The sequence below is a fragment of the Cnephaeus nilssonii genome (assembly GCF_951640355.1).
Source record: "Cnephaeus nilssonii genome assembly, chromosome: 4".
In the NCBI taxonomy this organism is placed as follows: Eukaryota; Metazoa; Chordata; class Mammalia; order Chiroptera; family Vespertilionidae; genus Cnephaeus; species Cnephaeus nilssonii.
In genome coordinates, this window is record NC_137075.1 from 15,198,641 (window position 1) to 15,220,558 (window position 21,918).

The 21,918-nt window shown below is 40.6% G+C and overlaps 1 protein-coding gene across 2 annotated transcripts in view; it reads right to left on the minus strand.

The window, feature by feature from the left end:
- MPP7 (MAGUK p55 scaffold protein 7) overlaps window positions 1-21,918 on the minus strand; it is a 351,927-nt gene that overhangs the window by 99,094 nt on the left and 230,915 nt on the right. For both annotated transcript variants that reach the window (XM_079768452.1, XM_079768451.1), the window contains exon 6: window positions 7,033-7,164. In XM_079768452.1, coding sequence (XP_079624578.1) covers window positions 7,033-7,164 — 132 coding nt within the window. The remainder of the gene's footprint in view (window positions 1-7,032; window positions 7,165-21,918) is intronic.

Genomic DNA, 21,918 nt, shown 5'->3' on the forward strand with positions numbered 1-21,918 from the left:
GGCCAGGCTGAGGGACACCCCCCACCCCATGCACAAATTTCATGCACCAGGCCTCTAGTAGTCAATAATATTCTAATAACTATGTACAGTGTCAGATGGGTGCAAGATTTAGTGGGATGATCAATTAGTAAGTTATGTAGTGTCTAATCACTGGGGTGTACACCTGAAACTAACATAATAATGTTTGTTAATTGAAAAATAAAAATTATTTAAAAATAAAAAAAAAAAGAATGAAGGATAACAAGGGCTAAAGAGAGGTTGTTACTGTAATCCAAGGGAAAGAGGAGGGGAGCTTCGATCTGATTGGCAGGAGCAAAAATAATGAAAGGTAGACTAGATATATTATTGGTAGAGCCAAAAGGATTTCCTAATGGATTAGAAATGGGAAGTGAAAGAGGGGGAGAGGTATCAAAGATAGACTCTATGGTTTTTGGCTGAGCAACTGGAAAGATGGGATTGTCATCAACTGAGAGAGGGAACCCTATGGATGGAACACATTTGTAGACAAAGACCATTTTACTTTGGAACATGTGAAGACTGAGATGTCTACTAGACATCTAAATGGAGATCAAGTAGCCAGGTGAACATACAAATTTAAAGATTAGAATAAACGTCTGGAAGAGAAATAGCCCTGGGAGTCACTAGCATACAGATGTTGTATGAATCACTTCCAGCATGTGTAAATAAAAAAGAGCACTCTAGTATTTAAGGGTTACCTTGTTATAGATATGTACCCTAAATCAGAATACATTTGCTATTGGCTGATTCTCCCCTTCCTTGGATGGTAAACTATGAACCTGAGGAATAATCTCCCACTTTCTACATGACACTAGCTAGCACTTGACTTACCTCCTTTACGATCTCTTTACTTCTGAAGATATTTGTTTCCATTTTGCTTTCCAAACTGCTATATCATAATTCTTTGATGTATTCTTAGTGCAAGATGCACAAAAATAAAGCTCATTGCATATAATACTGTACAAAACTTAAAAGTCCTAAGGCATATTTGCAAATGCAAAATGAATTAAAATTGCATCTCATGTTTTAAAACTTATGTATTTTCTTATATAGTTATTTTTAATTTATTTGGTGTGATTTTGACAAAACATGAGTATAGAGAACTTTAGGTTAGATTGAGAAGAATAACTTCTGGTTAGATATTTGTTGCTATTACTATAAAATGGTTTATAAAAGAGGAATGCAAAGAGGACTAGGCTATCATGATCTCCTTGAATAAAAATGTCATCTCCTGTAACACTGCCAATATAGTAAGACCTTTTTAAGCTGGTAGCACAGTTGATTTAAAGTTAATCCTTTGAAGTAGGTGTTTTCAAAGCATGGTCTACCAAATATTTGCATCAAAAACCTCTGAGACACCTTTTCAAATCTAGATTCCCAGGCCTTGCCCAAAACCTACTAATGTAGACCAAAAGTCTGCATTTTTAAGTAAGCACCTCAGGTAATTCTTGTAATAGCAGAGTTTGAGAACCACTATTCTAAAAGAACCAAGAAGACAACCCAGGCAAGAAACACTGAAAATTTAGGATGAAATCCACCTACCAACTAATAAAATTTCATTTTCTTAAGCTTGTCTAAAAATTAATTTCTGGATACAATAAACATAAACTCCTCCAAACTCACAAGGGAGTGAGGATAGCTCTGCCCCTTACATCGGGATTTTTGTTTTTCTCCCCTTCTCTCAATTCTTTTATCCATCCCTCCTCCAGAATTAGCACCTTTTCTCTTTCTATTGCCAAATGCCTACATGATCTTGTCCACTGCCCCTTCTAGAAAATCATGCTGTGCTTAAATAGCTGTCATCTAGCCTCTACCTTATTATTCGATGGACCATTTATCTAACACATAATGCACAAGAACATATAAAGCATTTCAAATACATTATATCTCAGTTGATATTTCAAACGCTCTCAAAGAGGTATACTTTCTGATAAGGAATGTGAGACAGAGTTGTGAAACAACTCACTGCTGTAAGGATATATGGCAAATAAGTGACACCCTATAACACTCAGGTCACCTAATGCAAGCTTGATATTCATTTTACCACATTACACCTGGGTCAAATAAACAAAATTACATTCTAAACATGGATAATCTAACACTTGTCTGCTAAATCATATGGCCTTTTTTATTCAGATTTTTTAAAATTTAATAAATCTTTATTGTTCATATTATTACAACTGTTCCTCTTTTCCCCCCCATAGCTCCCCTCCATCCGGTTCCCACCCCACCCTCTGCCCTTACCGCCCCCCCCACCACTGTCCTCATCCATAGGTGTACGATTTTTGTCCAGTCTCTTCCTGCACCCCCACACCCCTTTCCCCCTGAGAATTGTCAGTCCACTCCCTTTCTATGCCCCTGATTCTATTATATTCACCAGTTTATTCTGTTCATCAGATTTTTTATTCACTTGATTTTTAGATTCACTTGTTGATAGATATGTATTTGTTGTTCATAATCTTTATCTTTACCTTTTTCTTCTTCTTTCTCTTCTTAAAGAGGTTTGGAGGTTCTCTGTTGAGAAATCAGCTGACAGTCGTATGGGTGCTCCCTTGTAGGTAACTGTTTTTCTCTTGCTGCTTTTAATATTCTCTCTTTGTCTTTTGCTCTTGGCATTTTAATTATGATGTGTCTTGGTGTGGTCCTCTTTGGATTCCTTTTGTTTGGGGTTCTCTGCGCTTCCTGGACTTGTAAGTCTATTTCTTTCACCAGGTGGGGGAAGTTTTCGGTCATTATTTCTTCAAATAGGTTTTCAGTATCTTGCTCTCTCTTTTCTTCTGGCACCTCCATAATTCTGATGTTGGTACGCTTAAAGTTGTCCCAGAGTCTTCTTACACTATCTTCATATTTTTGGATTCTTTTTTCTTTTTGCTTTTCCGGTTGAGTGTTTTTTGCTTCTTTGTATTTCAGATCTTTGACTTGATTCTTGCGATCCTCTAGTCTGCTGTTGGATCTCTGTATAATATTTTTTATTTCAGTCAGTGTATGCTTAATTTCTAGTTGGTACTTTTTCATATCCTTGAGGGTCTCACTAAATTTATTGGCCTTTTCTAGAAAATTCTTGAAAAACTTTATAACCATGGTCTTTAACTCTATATCCAGTGATTTGCTTTCCTCCATTTCTTTCATTTGTGATCTGTTTCTTTGTCTCCGCATTTTGGATGCTTCCCTGAGTTGATAGAGTGGCTTTGTGTGCTAGGTGTCCTATAGGGCCCAGTGGCTCAGCCTCCCCAGTTACCTGAGGTGGACATTCTTGGTGCACCCCTTTGTGGGCTGTGTGCACAGTCTTGTTGTAGTTAAGCCTTGACTGTTGTTGGTATCATTGGGAGGAATTAACCTCCAGGCCAATTGGCTGTGAGGATCAGCTGTGTCTACGCTGGGAGAACTTCTGTACTGGAGACACCCTTATGAGACAAGACTTGCAAAAGCCTCTGTGCTCAGCTTGGATGGGGCGGAGTCTCAGGGCGGAGCAGACAGCATTGGTTTCCCGTCAGCCCTGCCCTAATAGGCCCCTGGGTCTCAGTGTCCCTTGGTAATCGCTGCAAGCACTTCTGAGAGAAAGCCGCCCTCGAGTTCCGCCTGCTGCCAGACAGTCCAGTTTCTCCCCGAATGAGTCTGGGTCCCCAGAGTCTCGCCCAGAACTGGAGTTCAGTGCAGTTGGGAGCTTTTGTCTCTCTCCATCTTGAGAAAGCCAGCTGCGTACTCAGTTGCCTGCCCTCTCGGCGTGCGCGCCTCAGTACCTCTGCCTTCCGCTGTTCCTCTGAGTCTCGGTGTGCTTTTTTCTTTCCTGACAGTCCAGTTTCACCCCGTATGAGTCTGGGTCCCCAGAATTTCGCCCAGAAGTGGAGTTCAGCGCAGTCAGGAGCTTTTGTTTCCCTCCCACTTGAGAAAGCCAGCCGCGCACTCAGTTGCCAGTCCTCTCTGTGCGCGCATCTCAGTACCTCTGCCTCCTGCAGCTCCTCTGAGTCTCAGTGTGCTTTTCTCTTTCCTTCTAGTTGTAGAATTTCCACTCAGCCAGCCTTCCTGTGGTTCTGGATGATGTCCGTTTTGTCTTTTAGTTGTAGTTTTGAAATTTTGTGCGAGGCAGCAGTTTAGGTGTTTACCTATGCCGCCATCTTGGTTTCTCTCCATATGGCCTTTTCTCTTGAATCATTTGCCAAAATATCCTGACCATACACTTGAAAGAATTGTATTTAACTTTGGCTTCTCTCTCCTTGCCCATTTTTGGGGAAGCAGAGAGGAAAATGCTATTAAGTACATTACAAACTTGCCAAATCCTATATAATAAAAGCCTAATATGCTAAGTGTACGGTTGTCCGGTGGTCCATTCAACCAATGAAAGCATAATATGCTAATGATATGCTAAGGCTGCTCAACCACTCGCTATGATGTGCAGTGACCACCAGGGGGCAGACGCTCTGACTGGTAGGTTAGCTTGCTGCTGGGGTCCTGCCGATCGGGAGTGAGTGTGACAGGCTGGACAAGCCCTGGAGCCCTCCCGCGGTCCCTCCCCAGCCCTGATCATGCACTGGTGGGGTCCCTCGGCCTGGCCTGCACCCTCTCACAATCCAGGACCCCTCAGGGGATGTCAGAGAGCAGGTTCCGGTCCAATCCCGCAGGCCAGGCCAAGGGACCCCATTGGTGCACAAATTCGTGCACCGTGACTCTACTTATACCATAATATACTACTAAGAAACTGAATAATTTTGAGAGATGCTTATAATATCCCCCAAACACACAAATATTACAAACCTGGAAAACATTCTCATGCTAAAGATAAATATTCAGTTTTTAAATAACTTATCAATTCAACACTATTTTTAGAAAAATGTCCCTGGTTCCCTTTCCTAAATATCTAACCTTTTGCTAGCACCTGCATAGCCCATAGGCTCAGTATAAACATAAGGGAATTTGTCATTTATATTCTCATGCATTTTCTTTTATTCTTGCTAATTGAATGTATAACACTTCTAGTCACCTAAATAAAAACCTCCTATGCTACTGTTGACTTCCTCTCTCCTCTTGCCCTCTGCATCCACACGTCCTATTAAATCTATACCCTGTATTATATAATCTATAATGGAAGAGGGTATTAGATGAATAATCACCACCTCAAAGTTAGGTCAAATTATTACAGTTGTTACATGCTTATTAGCTAAATAAATGTTTAGTAACAAACTATGATAACACAGCTTTAGATTATTTTATATATGTCATTCAACTTTTTAAAATTTAAACTAACTCATAGTAGCTCCAGTCAAACCTTTTGTGATATCTTGATGCAGTACATGCCAAATTTCTTTGATAAACATTTTGAAGATCTTATTTTATCAGAAGGCATGGGACTTAAATGTTGCTGATGACTGTTTAAATGTTAGCTCACCAAAACTACTGCCCCTGGGGAAATTATGACAAATCAAAGAAATTATTAATTATTGAACTTCTCAAGATGGTCTTTCAATGATCTCCCTAAAGGGTTGAATTGATCAAAATAAAAAGGTATTTCATTTAACAGATGCACAGAACCCACTAAAAATTAGTCACTTTATGGTGCTAGGCCCTGAGACAGCTCTTTCTACATTCAACATTAGTGTCACCTATTCTTACTAAGTATACCACCTCAATAATAAAAATCACAAGCTTTTTAGGTTATCAGCATAGAGTTATAATTACAGATGAAAAGCAGGAAGGTACAACCTAAATTAAATCATCTTAACTAGGAATACAGGGAGTGCTAGGATATCCATGGATGAGATTCAGGGGCTCAATAAATCCCTTGATATAATATGCAAACTTATCTGTACATTTTTATGAGTAGGAATGTCCAATGCATTTATCTTGTAAAAAGAAAAACTATGATCCTCATACCAACTATGAGAATTAAATATAATGTATGTAAAGTACTTAAAATAGTACTCAGCAACTATTATCTTATCAACTGCTATTTGCTTTAAGAAAATAGAAATATCTTAATTAGAATAAACAACATGTAAAATCAAGTGCTAGATAATAAAATTTATTTATTTGTCTTTTGACTGTAGTTTTATAAATATATGGATACACTGCATATTTATTTTCTATCACTGCTATAACAAATGACCACAGATTTAATGGCTTAAACAACTCAAATTTATTACCTGACAATTTGGAGGTAGGAAGGCCAAAGTGGGTACTAAGGGGCTAAAATCAATGTGTCAGCAGGGCTACATTTCTTTGGCGGATGTAGGATAAAATCCAGTCCTTGCTTGTTCCATTTGCTAGAAGCTTCTAGCATTCTGTGGCTCAGTGCCACATCACTCCAACCTCTGTTTCCATCATCACATCTCCCTCTGTGACTCTGGCCTTCGTGCCTCCTTCTTTCACTTCAGTTAGAACACTTGTGACTAGATTGAGCCCACCAGATAAACCAGAATAATCTCCCCATTCGAACCCCTTTGTTAGCCCAGCCTGTGTGTCTCAGTGGTTGAGAGTTGACTAATGAACCAGGAGGTCACAGTTCGATTCATGGTCAAGGCACATGCCAGGGTTGTGGGCTTGAAACCTGGCAGGGGGCAAGCGGGAGGCAGCTGATCAATGATTCTCTCTTAGTAGTGATGTTTCTATCTTTCTCTCTCACCCTTTCTCTCTGAAATCAATTTTTAAAAATATTAAAATAAATAAATAAATAAATAAAATAAAATAAATAAATTAGCTTCCTAGAAAAACCATAAGCAATTATTCTTATGCACCATTTAATATCAAATCATCTGTGACTGGTGCATATGCTTTCTTTTACAAATGTCAACAATTCACATTTTAAAATTATTGCTACTTATAACCAACAAAATGTCATTTCATTTGCCTTCATTTTTCTAAATCATATATATTCTTTAGACATAAATGTCCCATTTACTTGAAAGTTTTAGGACACAGAGGAAGTGTATTTTAAAGAGAGGAATTTTTGGAACGTCCTCATCAGATTTGGCTTTATCATGATATCTACTCATATCTGGGCACAAGTAGACCAAAACTTACCAGGGGTTCTCTATTTTTGACCAGACGGATGATTTTTACAGAGTCTTCCTCATCATCAATATCATCAGGCATAGGAGGCAATACTGGATCATACTTCTTCTGAGCCACAGTGTCATGCACAGAGAGCAAAGCCTATCAAAGTCAAAGGTTGATAAAAAACAATTAATCTGATTGGTATTTCTGAGTTCTTGGAAAAGAATATATGCACCCCTATGTTCATAGCAGCACAATTTACAATAGCTAAGATTTAGAAACAGCTCAAGTGCTCATCAGCAGATGAATGGATTAAAAAAATGTGGTACATCTACACAATGGAATACTATGCTGCTGTGAAAAATAAAGAACTCTTACCATTTGCAACATCATGGATGGGCCTAGAGAACATTATGCTAAGCAAAATAAGCCATTTGGAGAAAGATAAATATCACATGATCTCACTCATTTGTGCAATATAATGAACAACATAAACTGATAAAGAAAAATAGGGCCAGAGTCATAGAAGCATCAAACAGACCATCCAACCTAAGAGGGAAGGCATGGGAGGGCTGGGGTAAGAGATCAACCAGAGAACTTGTATGCATGCATAAAGCATAACAATGGACACAGACAGTAGGGGGGTGAGCGCATATGCTGGGGGGGGGGGGGGGTGGAGAGCAAGCTTAATCAAATACAAAACCCCAAACCCATAAAAGTATAAAGAAAATCTAATTGGTGTTATAATTTTGATATAACAATGGTAATGAGGCAACTACTTGAAAAGGAGCCTCTTAGAAAAAGGAAGTATGAAAAACAACAGAAGGCAGCTCCATTTAGCTACCACCCTATCCCAAATGACATTCATGTATGATAAGAATCAACACAAAATATCTTCTAATCTGTATATTCTCTGGTTTATCCTTATAAGAACGGCAGTTGGGGATAGAGGTGGGGGTGTGTTCCTTTTGAAAGGAGGGAGAAAATGAGTCTATAGATATATTGTCAAGGAAACAACATGAGCCTGAGACAAATATATACTATTTCTTTCCTACTATTAGCACAAAACACAAAAGAACTGATCAATACAATTGATGAGCTTTTACTTTTTTGTTTTCTCACTTTTTAACTCTTAGTATAATAAATGACTAGTATGTGTATAAAAGAATAAAATGTAAGTATTTCTATTCATGATTGTTATGGTGGTAAAAACTCCACAAAACATTGTCATATTGTCCTTACAGACCAAAGATGCGGAAAACACTGGAACCCTGACATATCACTACTCACTATTTTAGGTGACTGGTCCTAGATTTTTAACTAACTTGTTCCCTAATCAGCAAATGCCATAACCCATAAATTTCTCCAGCAAGAACCCTAGAAATTAATGTTGAAATCTCTCATCTACACTTCCAATGTCCAATCATATCCTGTTAAATCTTCTTTCAAAATATAGGCTAATATTTGTTATCTTCTCTCTACACCAAAGGGTGGCGAACTATGCCACTTGCTTCTATAAATCAACCTGGCTGGAACACAGACATGCTCATCTATTTATGTTTTGTTCATGGCCACTGTCATGCTCCAATGTCAAAACTGAACAGAAACGTGTACTTTTTACATGAAAACTTGGCAGACCTGGCTAGATCACTGATGTCATCAATTTTTACCTGGAGCATTTCAATAGTCTCTAAACAGTCCAACTGCATTCACCTTTGGATCATTTTCAAATCCATGATTTATAGAGTAATTACTTTAAACCTTAGATCAAATCACATAATGGGCCTGCTAATAACTTCTAAAAAACTACCCACTGATCTTGGGATGAAGATCAAGTATGTCCTAATCTCCAACCTTACCTTATACCACTTTCCTCACACAGCTTAAATAACTCTTTCTCATAGGGACTTAGCCAAAACATCTATATATATATAAAAGCCTAAGCGATCATTCGATGGGTAGCTATGATGCACACTGACCACCAGGGGGAAGAGGCTCAACGCACAGGCATGGAAACAAGGAGCAGACTGATGAATCTCAGAGGGGAGTGGGGAGGGGGGAGGGCGGGAAGAGATTAACCAAAGATCTTATATGCATACTAGAGGCTCAGTGCATGGATTCATGCACCGGTGGGGTCCCTTGGCCTGATGTGTGGGGACTGGGCTGAAAACAGCAGTACGACATCCCCTGAGGGGTTCCGGGTTGCGAGAGGGCACAGGCCAGGCAGAGGGACCCCACTGGTGCACGATTCCGTGCACCAGGCCTCTAGTCTATATATATAAAAGCCTAAGTGACTATTATGACAGGTCTACTGAATGACCGGTTGCTAGGATGCACACTGACCACCAGGGGGCAGACGCTTGATGCAGGAGCTGTCCCCTGGTGGTCAGTGTGCTCCCACAGCCAACCTCCCACAGCCGGCCAACCTCCTGTGGTATTTCCCCCCACCCCCCACCTCAGCCAGCCGGCCCTGACTGGCCCCGATCCCCGGCAAGGCCGAGGGACCCCACTCGTGCATGAATTTGTGCACCGGGCCTCTAGTCCAATAAAAAAGCAGATCCTCCTCAGTAACTTGATCTCATAGCACCTTTTTCTTTGCCGTCCTACATGTTCATAATTCATAGCCATATATGCACTTTTATATGCATATGTTTAATATCTGCTACCTACTGAAATAGAAGCTCTAAGATGGCAAAGAAATGGTGTCTGTTTTTAATTAAGCTCTTTTATTGTCTACTAGAGGCCCAGTGCACAAAATTCGTGCACAGAGGGGGGTGTGTCCCTCAGCCCAGCTTGGACCCTCTCCAATCTGGGGGCATCGGGACTAAACCGACAGTCGAACATCCCTCTCACAATCCGGGACTGCTGGCTCCTAACCGCTCGCCAGCCTGCCTGCCTGTCTGATTGTCCCTAACTGCTTCTGCCTGCCACCCTGATCACCCCCTAACTGCTCCCCTGCCGGCCTGATTGATGCCTAACTGCTCCCCTGCCATCCCAATCACCCCCAACTGCCCTCCCCTGCTGGATTGATTGCCCCCAACTGCCCTCCCCTGCCAGCCTGATCTTGCCCCCAACTGCCCTTCCCTGCCAGCCTGGTCGCCCCTAACTGCCCTCCCCTGAAGGCCTGGTCACACTCAACTGCCCTCTCCTGCAGGCCTGGTCACACCCAACTGACCTCCCCTGCTGGCCTGATCTCACACCCAACTGCCCTCCCCTGACAGCTTGATCTCGCCCCCAACTGCCCTCCTCTACAGGCCTGGTTGCCCCTAACTGCCCTGCCCTGCAGGCTTGGTCGTCCCAACTGCCCTCCCCTGCAGGCCTGATCTCGCCCCCAGCTGCCCTCCTCTGCCGGCCTGATGGCCCCCAACTGCCCTCCCCTGCTGGCCATCTTGTGGCGGCCATCTTGTGATGACGTCGTACGACGCCACCTAGGCTTTTATTATATAGGAAAATATATACACAAAAAAGTACACAATTCATAAGCACATAGCAGGAATTTACAAAAATGAATATTTCCAGGCAAACATCCCCCAAACAGAAAATACAACATTAACTGAACCCCAGAAACACCCACTTATGCTACTTCCTAATTATCCGGAACGTGGTAGTTTTGCCTCTATATAAATACTGCATAAATAAAATGAATAGGCACAAATGCATATTCACTTTTCCCCTGATATTAAGTTGATGAGATTTATTTATACTGGTACTGGTAGCAGCAGTCTCTCATTTTTCATTGCTATGTAGCATTACAACATATGAATATTTCTATAGTTTCTTCATTATGCCCATTATTGAGGGACATTTAGGTTGTGAAGCTCCTGGCTACCATAAGTAATGCTGCTGTAAATATTTCATGTCTTTTGATAAATATATACCAACTTGTATGCATAATTTGGTTAAGTATATTTAAGAGTGGAATATCTGGCCCTAGCGAGTTTTCTCAGTGATTAGAGCATTGGCCTTCGGACTGAAGGGTCATAGGTTCAATTCTGGTCAAAGGCATGGACTTCAGTTGCAGGCTCAAACCCCAGCGCATGTGGGAGGCAACCAATCAATGTGTCTCTCTCACATTGATATTTCTCTCTGTCTCTCCCCCTCCCTTCCATTCTCTCTAAAAGAATCAATGAAAAAAATATCCTGGGGTGAGGATTAACAAAGAACAAAATAAAAGTGGAATATCTGGGTCATGAGTTATCAGTATATTCAATATTAGCAGATAAAAGTTTTATAACCCCACCAACAGCTTATGTGAGTTCTAGTTGCATCACATGGCCCCTAACATTTTACGTTACTAGTTTAAATTTGGCCATTATGAATGTGCAGGGGTATCTTTTTGTGGTTAAAATTTCATTTTTCTTACAGCTAATGATATTGAAAACATTCTTATGGCTATTGGGGATGTTAATATCTTCTTTTGTGAGATGCCAGTTCAAGATTCTTGCACTTTTTCTATACCATCTTTTTCTTGTTTATTTGTAAGAATCTACACTAATAAAAGAGAAAGATGCAAATTGACCATACCTCCGTGATGCCCACCAGCCAATCAGGAGTGAGTATGCAAATTAACCCAACAAAGATGGCGGGTTAATTTGCATACACAGGCACGGAGAGAAGACTGAAGGCTCTGGCCTGAGCAAAGACTGAAGAATAAAGACTGAAGATGACTAAAGACTGAAGACTGAAGAGGCTTGGCTTCTCTGCTGCGGCCGGAGCAAAGGCCTGGATCCCGGGTGTCAGAGGAAAACTAGTGCTGGCAGCCAGGGGAAGGAAGGCCTATTGCATGAATCTTCATGCAACGGGCTTCTAGTTCTTTATAATATACTGGATGCAAAACTTTGTTGGTTACATGTGCTACACATATATTTACCCATTAGGTAGCTTGCATTTTCACTTTCTTATTAATGTTTTCCGATCAACAAAGGATCCTAATTTTAATGAGCCTAATTCATATTTTTTCCTTATGGTTGGAGCTTTTTGTATCCAATCAGAGTTACTAAGGAAAGAATGAACAGCATCAAGATGATGAAATATCCAAAGAGATAATGGCAGCAAATTTTTGAAGATTGATGAGAGACAGAGTCTGCATATTCAGGAAGCTCAATATATTCTTTAGGAAGCAGGAAAAATAAAAAGAATGCCAACTGCAAAAAGAAGATTTTCAAAATATCAGAGAGAAAAAAGATAATCAGAAAACAAACACCCAATTGAGCCTGATCAGCAGCAGCAATGGAAACTAGAAGATTGTTAAAATACCTTGAAAGTGCTTAGAAAAAATAAGAATTATATATCCAGCAAAAGTATCATTCAAGAATGAGAATGAGGGCAAAGATAAAGTTAACGGGGGCCCAGTTGAGAAAACATAAAATAAAAAAGGATAATACAACAATGGTTTTCAAAGACACCTGACATCAAAGGATCATGATCACCGAGAAGAAAGAAAACAAATGTGAGCCCCATTACTGCCCCAGTTTACTGCCTAGAGAGAGTTTCCTGGCTGTGTTGGGGGTGAGGGGAGAAGAAACTCAGGCAGAATCCAATGGTCTCCCTCAGTTGAGAAAACAGAGCTGGGAACCCAGAAAGGCTAAAGTTCTCAGGGAAGAGTATGGGAGAGAAGAGAACTGTACAGAGACAGAGCTCTGAAGATCTGCAGGAAGTTGCCTCTGAGTCCTTAGCCAAGTCCGTAGCCAAGACTTGCATAGAAGAAAACTACCAGAAAGGATTAGAGCAGTGGTTCTTAACTGAGGACAATTTTACTCTCCTGGAGCTATTTGGCAATATCTGGAGATATTTTCAATTTGTCACAATTTTGGGAATGCTACTGACATCTGGCACACAGGGGCCAGGTATAATTTTAAACATTTAATAACATACAAATAATTATCCAGCCCCAAAATGTGAATAGTTCTAAGGGTGATAAACTGTGTATTATAGCCCCACTCTTTGAAAGTAGGGCATTCCTATGAAACCTTTCATAAACCAAAATGGCATAAAGTAAAAAAGAAATGACCATTAATTTATATAAAAAAATTTTAGTGTTATCAGACCCCAAAAATAACTATCCAAAATAAAACACAAAGATAAAATATAATAAAAAGAATATTACTGAGCCCTAAGCGGTTTGGCTCAGTGGATAGAGCGTTGGCCTGCGGACTCAAGGGTCCCAGGTTCGATTCCAGTCAAGGGCATGTACCTTGGTGGCGGGCACATCCCCAGTGGGGAGTGTGCAGGATGCAGCTGATCAATGTTTCTCTCTCATCGATGTTTCTAACTCTCTCTCCCTCTCCCTTCCTCTCTGTAAAAAATCAATAAAATATATTAAAAAAAAAAAGAACATTACTGACCTGAAGGACAATTTCAATGGCCTAACATATACACATATACACAAAGAAAGGAAGGGTACTAAAAAATATTTGAGGAAATATGGCAGAAAATATTTTTTAAAAAGCCTACATGTTCAAGAAGCTCAATGTATCTACCAAAAGAAACATAAAAGTAACACCATATTGCTTAAAACCAGTGATAAAGAGAAAATCTTACTGTCATACAAAAAAAAGTGCATATATAAAATAAAATTAAAAAATGACTACCCTTCTCATCAGTAACAATGTAGGAGTAGCATCTTTAAAATACTCAAAGAAAAATACTATCAACCTAAAATTCTATACCTAGTAAAATATCTTTTAGAAATGAAGGGATATCGAAGACTTTTTAGACAAACAAAATCTCAAAAAATTAATCAACAGATTTGTATTCCAAAAAAAAAAAAAAATGTAGTAAGAAGTCTTTCAGATAGGAAGAATGACATCAGATGGGACTATGGGTCCCTACAAAGGAATCAGTATCAGAAATATCCACCATCTTGGTATCTATGGCAACTATTTTATATATATATATATAAAGTAAAAATAATAAAGATAACTAATGAACATATTTTAAAATAAAGTGATTATTATATTGATAGGCAATATTAAGAACAACAGCTATGTATTTTTCCTCCTTAGCTTTCTGCATTGAGTTCCATGTCTCTTTTCCAAAATATACCTTTAAGGTTTATAGATATTAAGTTCTAATTTTTAGTAGCTTTGTTTTACAACTATTTTTGGTTAGTAACATTTCTATTAGTAACCTTGTATTTCATTTTCTTCAATATACAAATTTTCCTTTCAAAAGGCAATTCTTAAATAAAAAATGTGTTTCCATATACCACAACCACCAATCACAACAGATGGGTTTACCTGTCCCTCAGATTAATCTGCAGGAAATTGAACACTCATGAGGCCTACAAGCTTTCAATGCCTTTGACCCCCTGAAGTCAACTCTTTGTTCTATGTATCTATCAGGTCTACAGAATTAAGTGTCTAATCATAAGGTGAGTATAACTGATTTATTCCTCCAGAAAGAAGCTTAACTTTTCCCTTTAGCAGGCTTTAATGAAATCTCATCCTTTCTGTATGCTCAAGCAATGAGTAATTTCTTGCAAGTGAATGTTTTGGAAAGCTAAAAAATCACAACAAATCTTCTTATTTTATTTATTGTCTTTAACAACTCTACCAAATTTCCCCTGACTTAAATAATATCACCATGTTCTAGAGATGATATCACTTCATGTTTTATAAAAACCTAGAGGCCCGGTGCACAAAATATGTGCACTTGGGGGTCCCTGAGCCTGGCCTATGCCCTCTTGCAGTCCTTGAGCCCTCAGGGGATGTCTGACTGATGGCTTAGGCCTTCTCCCTGTGAGCCTAAGCTGGCAGTTGGACATCCTTAGTGCTGCCGCAGAGGCAGGAGAGGCTCGCACCACCGCTGCTATGCTCGCCAGCTGTGGGCCCGGCTTCTGACTAAGCGGTGCTCCTCCTGTGGGGGAGCACTGACCACCAAGGGGCAGCTCCTGCATTGAGCGTCTGCACCTGGTGGTCAGTGCGTGTCATAGCGACTGGTCATTCCACCGTTTGGTCGATTTGCATGTTAACCTTTTATTATATAGGATAAGCCACAAAAATGGTGACTCATAGAGGTTAATTTGCCTTAAATGTGACAATTTGATGCCTAGGAATAGTTCTTACTTATTAATGACTCCCTTTGCTTCTCCTAGAAACAAAGTCTTTGTAGAGATCAACATCCCTCCATCAGTGTCCCCAGATACCACCATTATTATTGATAAAACTAGTAGCCCATTTGCAGGAAGAATCCTGCAAGCGGCCGCAGCGCCTGCACCCGAGTGCCGCTGCCGCCAGCCCCGCTCCGCCCCTCCCGGGCTTTCCCTCTGGCAGCCACCTTGCTTTCTGCTTTTCCTCCCTCTTCCTTCTAAGTTGTCTTCAGTCTTCACTCCTCCCTCCCTCAGCATATGCAAATGAACCGCCATCTTTGTTGGGTAATTTGCATACTCACACTGATTGGCTGGTGGGCGTGGCTTTGGCTGGTGGGTGTGGTTTGGGCGTAGCGAAGGTGCAGTCAATTTGCATATTACTATTTTATTAGGTAGGATGGTCCATCCCTGCAGGAAGCTTTCACATTCTACTATATCTATTGAGGCCTTTTGCTACTTAGTACCATTTCCCTTCTCTCACCATGGTTGTTTATTTTACACTTCATATTTTCCTGGATTTCAAGACTTGAACAATAAGACTAGTTTTTGTTTTTTTTACTGATTTTATTGGAGTAACATTGGTCAATAAAATTATGTAGGTTTCAGGTTTACAATTCTGTAACAATATGCCATCTGTATATTGTTTTGTGTCTTCACCACTCAAGTCAAGTCTACTCCCATTACCATCTATCCCCTGAATACCCTCTTCTACCTCCCTTCACTCTCCTTTCCCTCTGGTAATCACCCTACTGTTGTCTGTGCCTATGAGGTTTATTTTTGTTTGTTTGTTGTTGTTGTTTTTGCTTAATCTCTTCACTCTTGAGTAATAAGAATACCTATTTTTTGTATATGACAACGGACCAATCAATTCACAGACTGAAAGAATGTTATAATATTTAATTCTTTGAGAGTTCTCAGGTAAGACTGTTGTTACAGAATGACAAATCATTTTCCAATTATTCAAGACCTGAAGGCAACATGTTACACAGAAAAGTGTTTGCATAGACAGGGAGTGGCAAAAGTAGGTTTACAGTTGTTCATATGGCATGGACTGGAAATCTGTGCCCATATGCTCACTCAGTCTGATAGCATAGGGGACAAGGACACCAGGACAGTTGCTGCCTGGGCAGAAGTCCTGCTTATAGGTGACTAGCTGTGCAGAAGTATTGAGGGGCCAAGAGGGGCTGATTTTTGTATCTGTTTTTTATTTTGTTTGTGTTTTTTTGTTGTTGTTTTTGTTTTTTATCCCCTCCTACTCTGAGAGGCAGGGGAGTGTCAGGGAGCCAGGTGGATCTGAGGTGTTGCAACAGTGTCTCCTGGATGGGTTTCTGTTCTGGAAGTAGGAGTGGAAGGTGGGACCTTCAGCAGCATTGCAGGAAGCAGATCTGAGCTTCCCAGCCAGCACAGCCCAAGGAAAAAGAGGAAGTGCTCACCCCACTCCTACAGATTACAAGTACTACCCCAACAGGAGTCTGCTTAAATTATCCCAGCCAGGCCCCGGATACCCCCATAGAATGAAGATTCATGGGGGAAGGGAAAGCAACTCAGAGCAAGGACTTTCAAGGGGAGAGTCCCGATGGAAACCCAGTCTCTGGACTTCAGAGGACCCACACACCAGACTGTTCGGGGCTCTGACCTGCCACGTATCAGACTGGTGGCCAAAAGCCCGGAAGGCGAACATCTATAAGCAAACAAACTGGACAATGTGTATGAAATGGACAAATAACTAGAAAAATACAATCTCCCACACCTGAATCAGAAAACCTGAATAGGCCAATAACAACTGAGGAAATAGAAGCAGTAATTTAAAAACTCCCAGCAAACAAACGCCTGGTCCGGATGGCTTTACAGGGGAATTTTACCAAACATTCAAAGAACTAACACCTATACTCCTCAAGATATTCCAAAAAATCCAAGAGGAAGGATTTTTAATCCAAGCTCTTTTTATGAGGACAGCCTCATCCTAATTCCAAAACCAGATAAAGACACCACAAAGAAAGAGAATTACAGGCCAATATCCCTGATGAATATAGATGCTAAAATTCTCAATAAAATATTACAAAATCAGATCCAGCAATATATTAAAAAGATCATACACCATGATCATGTGGGATTTATTCCAAGGATGCAAGGCTGGTACAATATTCCCAAATCGATAAATGGTGATACATCACATAAGCAAATTGAAAAGACATAAATTACATGATCATACCAATCATATCTAATAAAAGAGTAATATGCAAATTAACCATCACTCTGCTACAACCACCAGTCATGCCCACCAGCCAATAAGAGCAAGTATGCAAATTAACCCCAACTAAGATGGCTGCGGCCACAGAGTGAGCAGGAGGGAGGCTTGGGTTTCCCTGGCGATGCAGGAAGCCAAGCTTTCCACATACCCTGGCAGGCCCAGGCCTCCACTCAAGGGTACAAAGTTTCAATTATAGAAGATAAATAAATTCCAACAGAAATGGTGGCAGCCAAGGAGCTACAGAGAGCAGGAGGCTACAGTTGCCCCCAGCAATGGAGGAAGCCAAGTTTCTGCAGCCCTGGCCAGCCCAGGCCTCTGCTTAAGGCTACAAGTTATAATTATAGAAGATAAATAAATTCCAACAGAACTGGTGGCCGACACGGAGCAAGCAGGAGGCTTGGCTCCGCTCCAGGCTACAAAGTTTCAATTATAGAAGATAAATAAACCCCAGATACCAGGGTCTCCACTTGGGTAGCTGGGGGGCGTGGCCAGCCTGAAAACCACCACAGGCCCCTCACCCAGGCCACCTCACGCCCCAAGGGAACCCCCACCCTGATCCGGGACACCCTTCAGGGAAAACTAGCTGGCCGCCACCCATGCACCAGGCCTCTATCCTATCTAATAAAAGAGTAATATGCAGATTGACCATCACTCCAACACACAAGATGGCTGCTCCCATATGGTCAAAGATCCTGCCCCCATGTGGACTCAAGATGGCCACCACAAGATGGCCAGCAGGGGAAGGCAGTTGAGAGGGACCAGGCCTGCAAGGGAGGGCAGTTGTGAGGGACCAGGCCTGCAAGGGAGGGCAGTTGGGGGCGATCAAGTCTGCAGGGGAGGGCAGTTAGGGGTAACCAGGCCAGTAGAGGAGGGAGGTTGTGGGTGACCAGGCCTGCAGGGAAGGGCAGTTGTGGGGGACCCAGGTCTGCAGGGGAGAGCATTTGGGGGGACCTGGCCTGCAGGGGAGGGCAGTTAGGGGTGACCAGGCCTGCAGGGGAGGGAAGTTAGTGGTGACCAGGCCAGCAGAGGAGGGAAGTTGGGGGTGACCGGGCCTGCAGGGTAGGGCAGTTGGGAGGGACCCAGGCCTGTAGGGGAGAGCAGTTGGGGGGACCAGGCCTGCAGGAGAGGGCAGTTAGGGGTGACCAGGCCTGCAGGGGAGGGCAGTTAGGGGCAAACATGCTGGCAGAGGAGCAGTTAGGCATCAATCAGGCTGGCAGGGGAGTGGTTTACGATGTAATCAGGTTGGCAGGCAGAAGCAGTTAGGGGCAATCAGGAAGGCAGACAGGCGAGCAGTTATGAGCCAGCAGTCCTGGATTGTGAGGGGGATGTCCGACTGCCCATTTAGGGCCTAAACAGGCAGTCGGACATCCCCCAAGGGGTCCCAGATTGGAGAAGGTGCAGGCTGGCCTGAGGGACACCCCCCCCCCCCGCACGAATTTCATGCACCGGGCCTCTAGTAGATGCAGAAAAAGCATTGGACAAAATCTAACACCCATTTTTTATAAAATCTCTCAGCAAAGTGGGCACAGAGGGATCATACCTCAACATAATAAAGGCCATGTATGACAAACCTACAGCGAACATCATACTCAATGGGAAAAAACTAAATTCATTTCCCCTAAAAACAGGAACCAGACAGGGATGTCTGCTTTCACCACTGATATTCAACATAGTACTGGAAGTGCTAGCCACCATGATCAGACAAGAAAAAATAATAAAAGGCATCCAAATTGGAAAAGAGGAAGTAAAACTTTCATTATTTGCAGATGACATGATATTGTACATAGAAAACCCTAAATACTCCACCAAAAAAAAACTACTAGATTTAATACATGAATCTGGCAACGTAGCAGGATACAAAAACAAACAAACAAACAAAAAACAGGAAGGGATAGTGACTGACATTGATTGCACCAGAGAACCTACCTGTAGGCCTGTGACTGACACACCAATGGGTCGGTCAACTACTGAGCAAAACCCAGCAAGGCTCACAAATAGCAGATCTAAAGGGTGAATGCACAGTAGGCAGCAATATCCGCAGAGCCAAACTCCACTTTTTGTTCTGTTTTTCTTTTTAATTTTATATTATTACTTTGAATATAATCTAAATTTTTTTAGATTCTATTTTGTTTCTGCGTCTTTTTTTCCTCTCATATCCCCTATTTCTCTCTTTCATTTTCTCTATTTATTTTTTCTTGTCTTTTGCTTTTTTAAATTTTTATTTCCTTTTCTTTTTTTCCTTCCTAGTCCACATTATTCAGTATTATTGCCTTTCGAAATTATTATTATTTCACATATACATATTTTTCTCTTCTTCACTTCTAGACTTATTTTTTTCCTTCCTTTCCTCCACCTTCTTTACTTTCACATTCTCCTTTTATTTCCTTCTTTCTCCTTTAATTCTTTTGGTCTATTGTATTATAGTATTCCTTTCTATATCCCTTTCCTCCTTTTTTCTTATGTTTTCTTGTTGTTGGTGGTGTTTTGGTTCTTGTGATTAGTTTTTATTGTGTGTGTGTGTGTTGTTTTCAGTTTTGTCCTTTTTTGTATTGTCTTATTATGTCAGAACCTGTATAGTATCCCTTTCTATATCCCTTTCCTCCTTTTTTCTTATGTTTTCTTGTTGGTGGTGGTGTTTTGGTTCTTGTGATTAGTTTTTATTGTGTGTGTGTGTGTGTGTTGTTTTCAGTTTTGTCCTTTTTTGTCTTGTCTTATTATGTCAGAACCTGACACAAGGTGGTTGGGGTTGAGCCTCATAGGCACCCAACTTGAGGATCAAGCGCACCCACAGAAGGGACAACAGAAATCAGGATCAAATTATAATAGGAGGGGCCCCCATAATCCACACAAGGGAAATTACCAGAGCACCCAGCCATCTCAGAATACCAAGAGGACTATACTATGGTGCCCCACTACAGAAGACCAGCCCACCAGAACTGGGAGACATAGCAATAAATAGAAACAAGCATTAAGAGGGAGCCAAAATGGGGAGACAAAGAAGGCTCAAATGAAAGAAAAAGAGAATCCTCCAGAAGAAGAGCTAAATAAAGTAAAGATAAGCAATTTATCAAACATAAAGTTCAGAGTAATGATTATAAGGATGCTCAACAGCATGAAAAATAACATAGAAATTATGAAAAACAACCAGTCAAAAATGAAGAATGACATAGCAGAAATAAAGAATACACTGAAAAAAATAAAAAGCAAATTAGAAAAAGCCGGGGATCAAATCAGCAAATTACAAGACAGGGTAGAAAAAAAAATCAGTCAATCAGAGAACCAAAAAGAAAAAAAAAATTATTAAACAGAAGAAACATTTAAGGAAACAGGGACTACAAGAAACATAACAACATTCACATCACAGTAGTGCCAAAAGGAGAAGAAAGTAAGCAAGGAATAGAGAACCTGTTTGAAGAAATAATGTCAAAAATTTGCATATCCTGGTGAAGGGAAAAGTCACACAAGTTCCAGAAGCACAGAGTCCCAAGCAAGAAGAATGCAATAAGACTCATACCAAAATATATCATAATTTAAATGCCAAAAATTAAAGATAGAGAAACTTAAAAGCAACAAGAGAAAAGCAACTAGTTACCTACAAAGGAGCTCTCATAAGGCTGTCAGCTGATTTCTTAACAGAAACACTATAGAACAGGAGAGACTGCCATTAAGTTTTTAAGGTAATGAAGAGCAAGGATCTGAAACCAAGACTACTCTATCCAGCCAGGCTATAATTCAAAATAAATAGTGAAATAAAGAGCTTCCCAGACAAAAAAGGCTAGAGAAGTTTATTGCCACCAAAGCAGCATTGCAAGAAATGTTAAAGGGACTGCTTTATGAAGGAAAAATTGAGAGAGGAACATAGGTATAAAGGAAAAAATGGCCATAAATCAGTACCTATCAATAATAACTTTAAATGTAAATGGACTAAATGCTCCAATAAAAAAACATAGAGTAGCGGAATGGAAAAGAAAACATGACTCATATATAACTGCTGTCTACAAGAGACCCACCAAGGAACAAAAGACTCACAATAGGTGACAGTGAAGAGATGGAAAAAAATATTCCATGCAAATGGAAATAAAAATAGCTGAGGTAGCAATACTCATATCTGACAAAGTAGACTTCAAAACAAAGATGATAACAAGAGACAATAAAGGTCACTACATAATACTAAAGGGATCGATCCAAAAAGAAAATATAACCCATGCAAACATATATGCACCCAACATAGGAGAACCTAAATATATAAAACACTCTTAGAAGACTTTAAGGGAGAGATCCATAGCAATACAGTCATGGTAGGGGACTTTAACACCCTACTGATAGCACTGGATAGATCTTCCAGACAGACAAAAAATCAACAAGGAATCAGTGAACTTAAATTACACACTAGATCAGGTGGATTTAATTGATATTTACAGAACACTTCATTCCAAAGCAGCAGAAGAGATATTCTACTCAAGTAAACATTGATCATTCTTAAAAACAGACCACATGTAAGGACACAAAATAAGTCTTAACAAATTAAAGAAAGTTGAAGTCATATCAAGCATCATCTCAGATCTCAATGGCA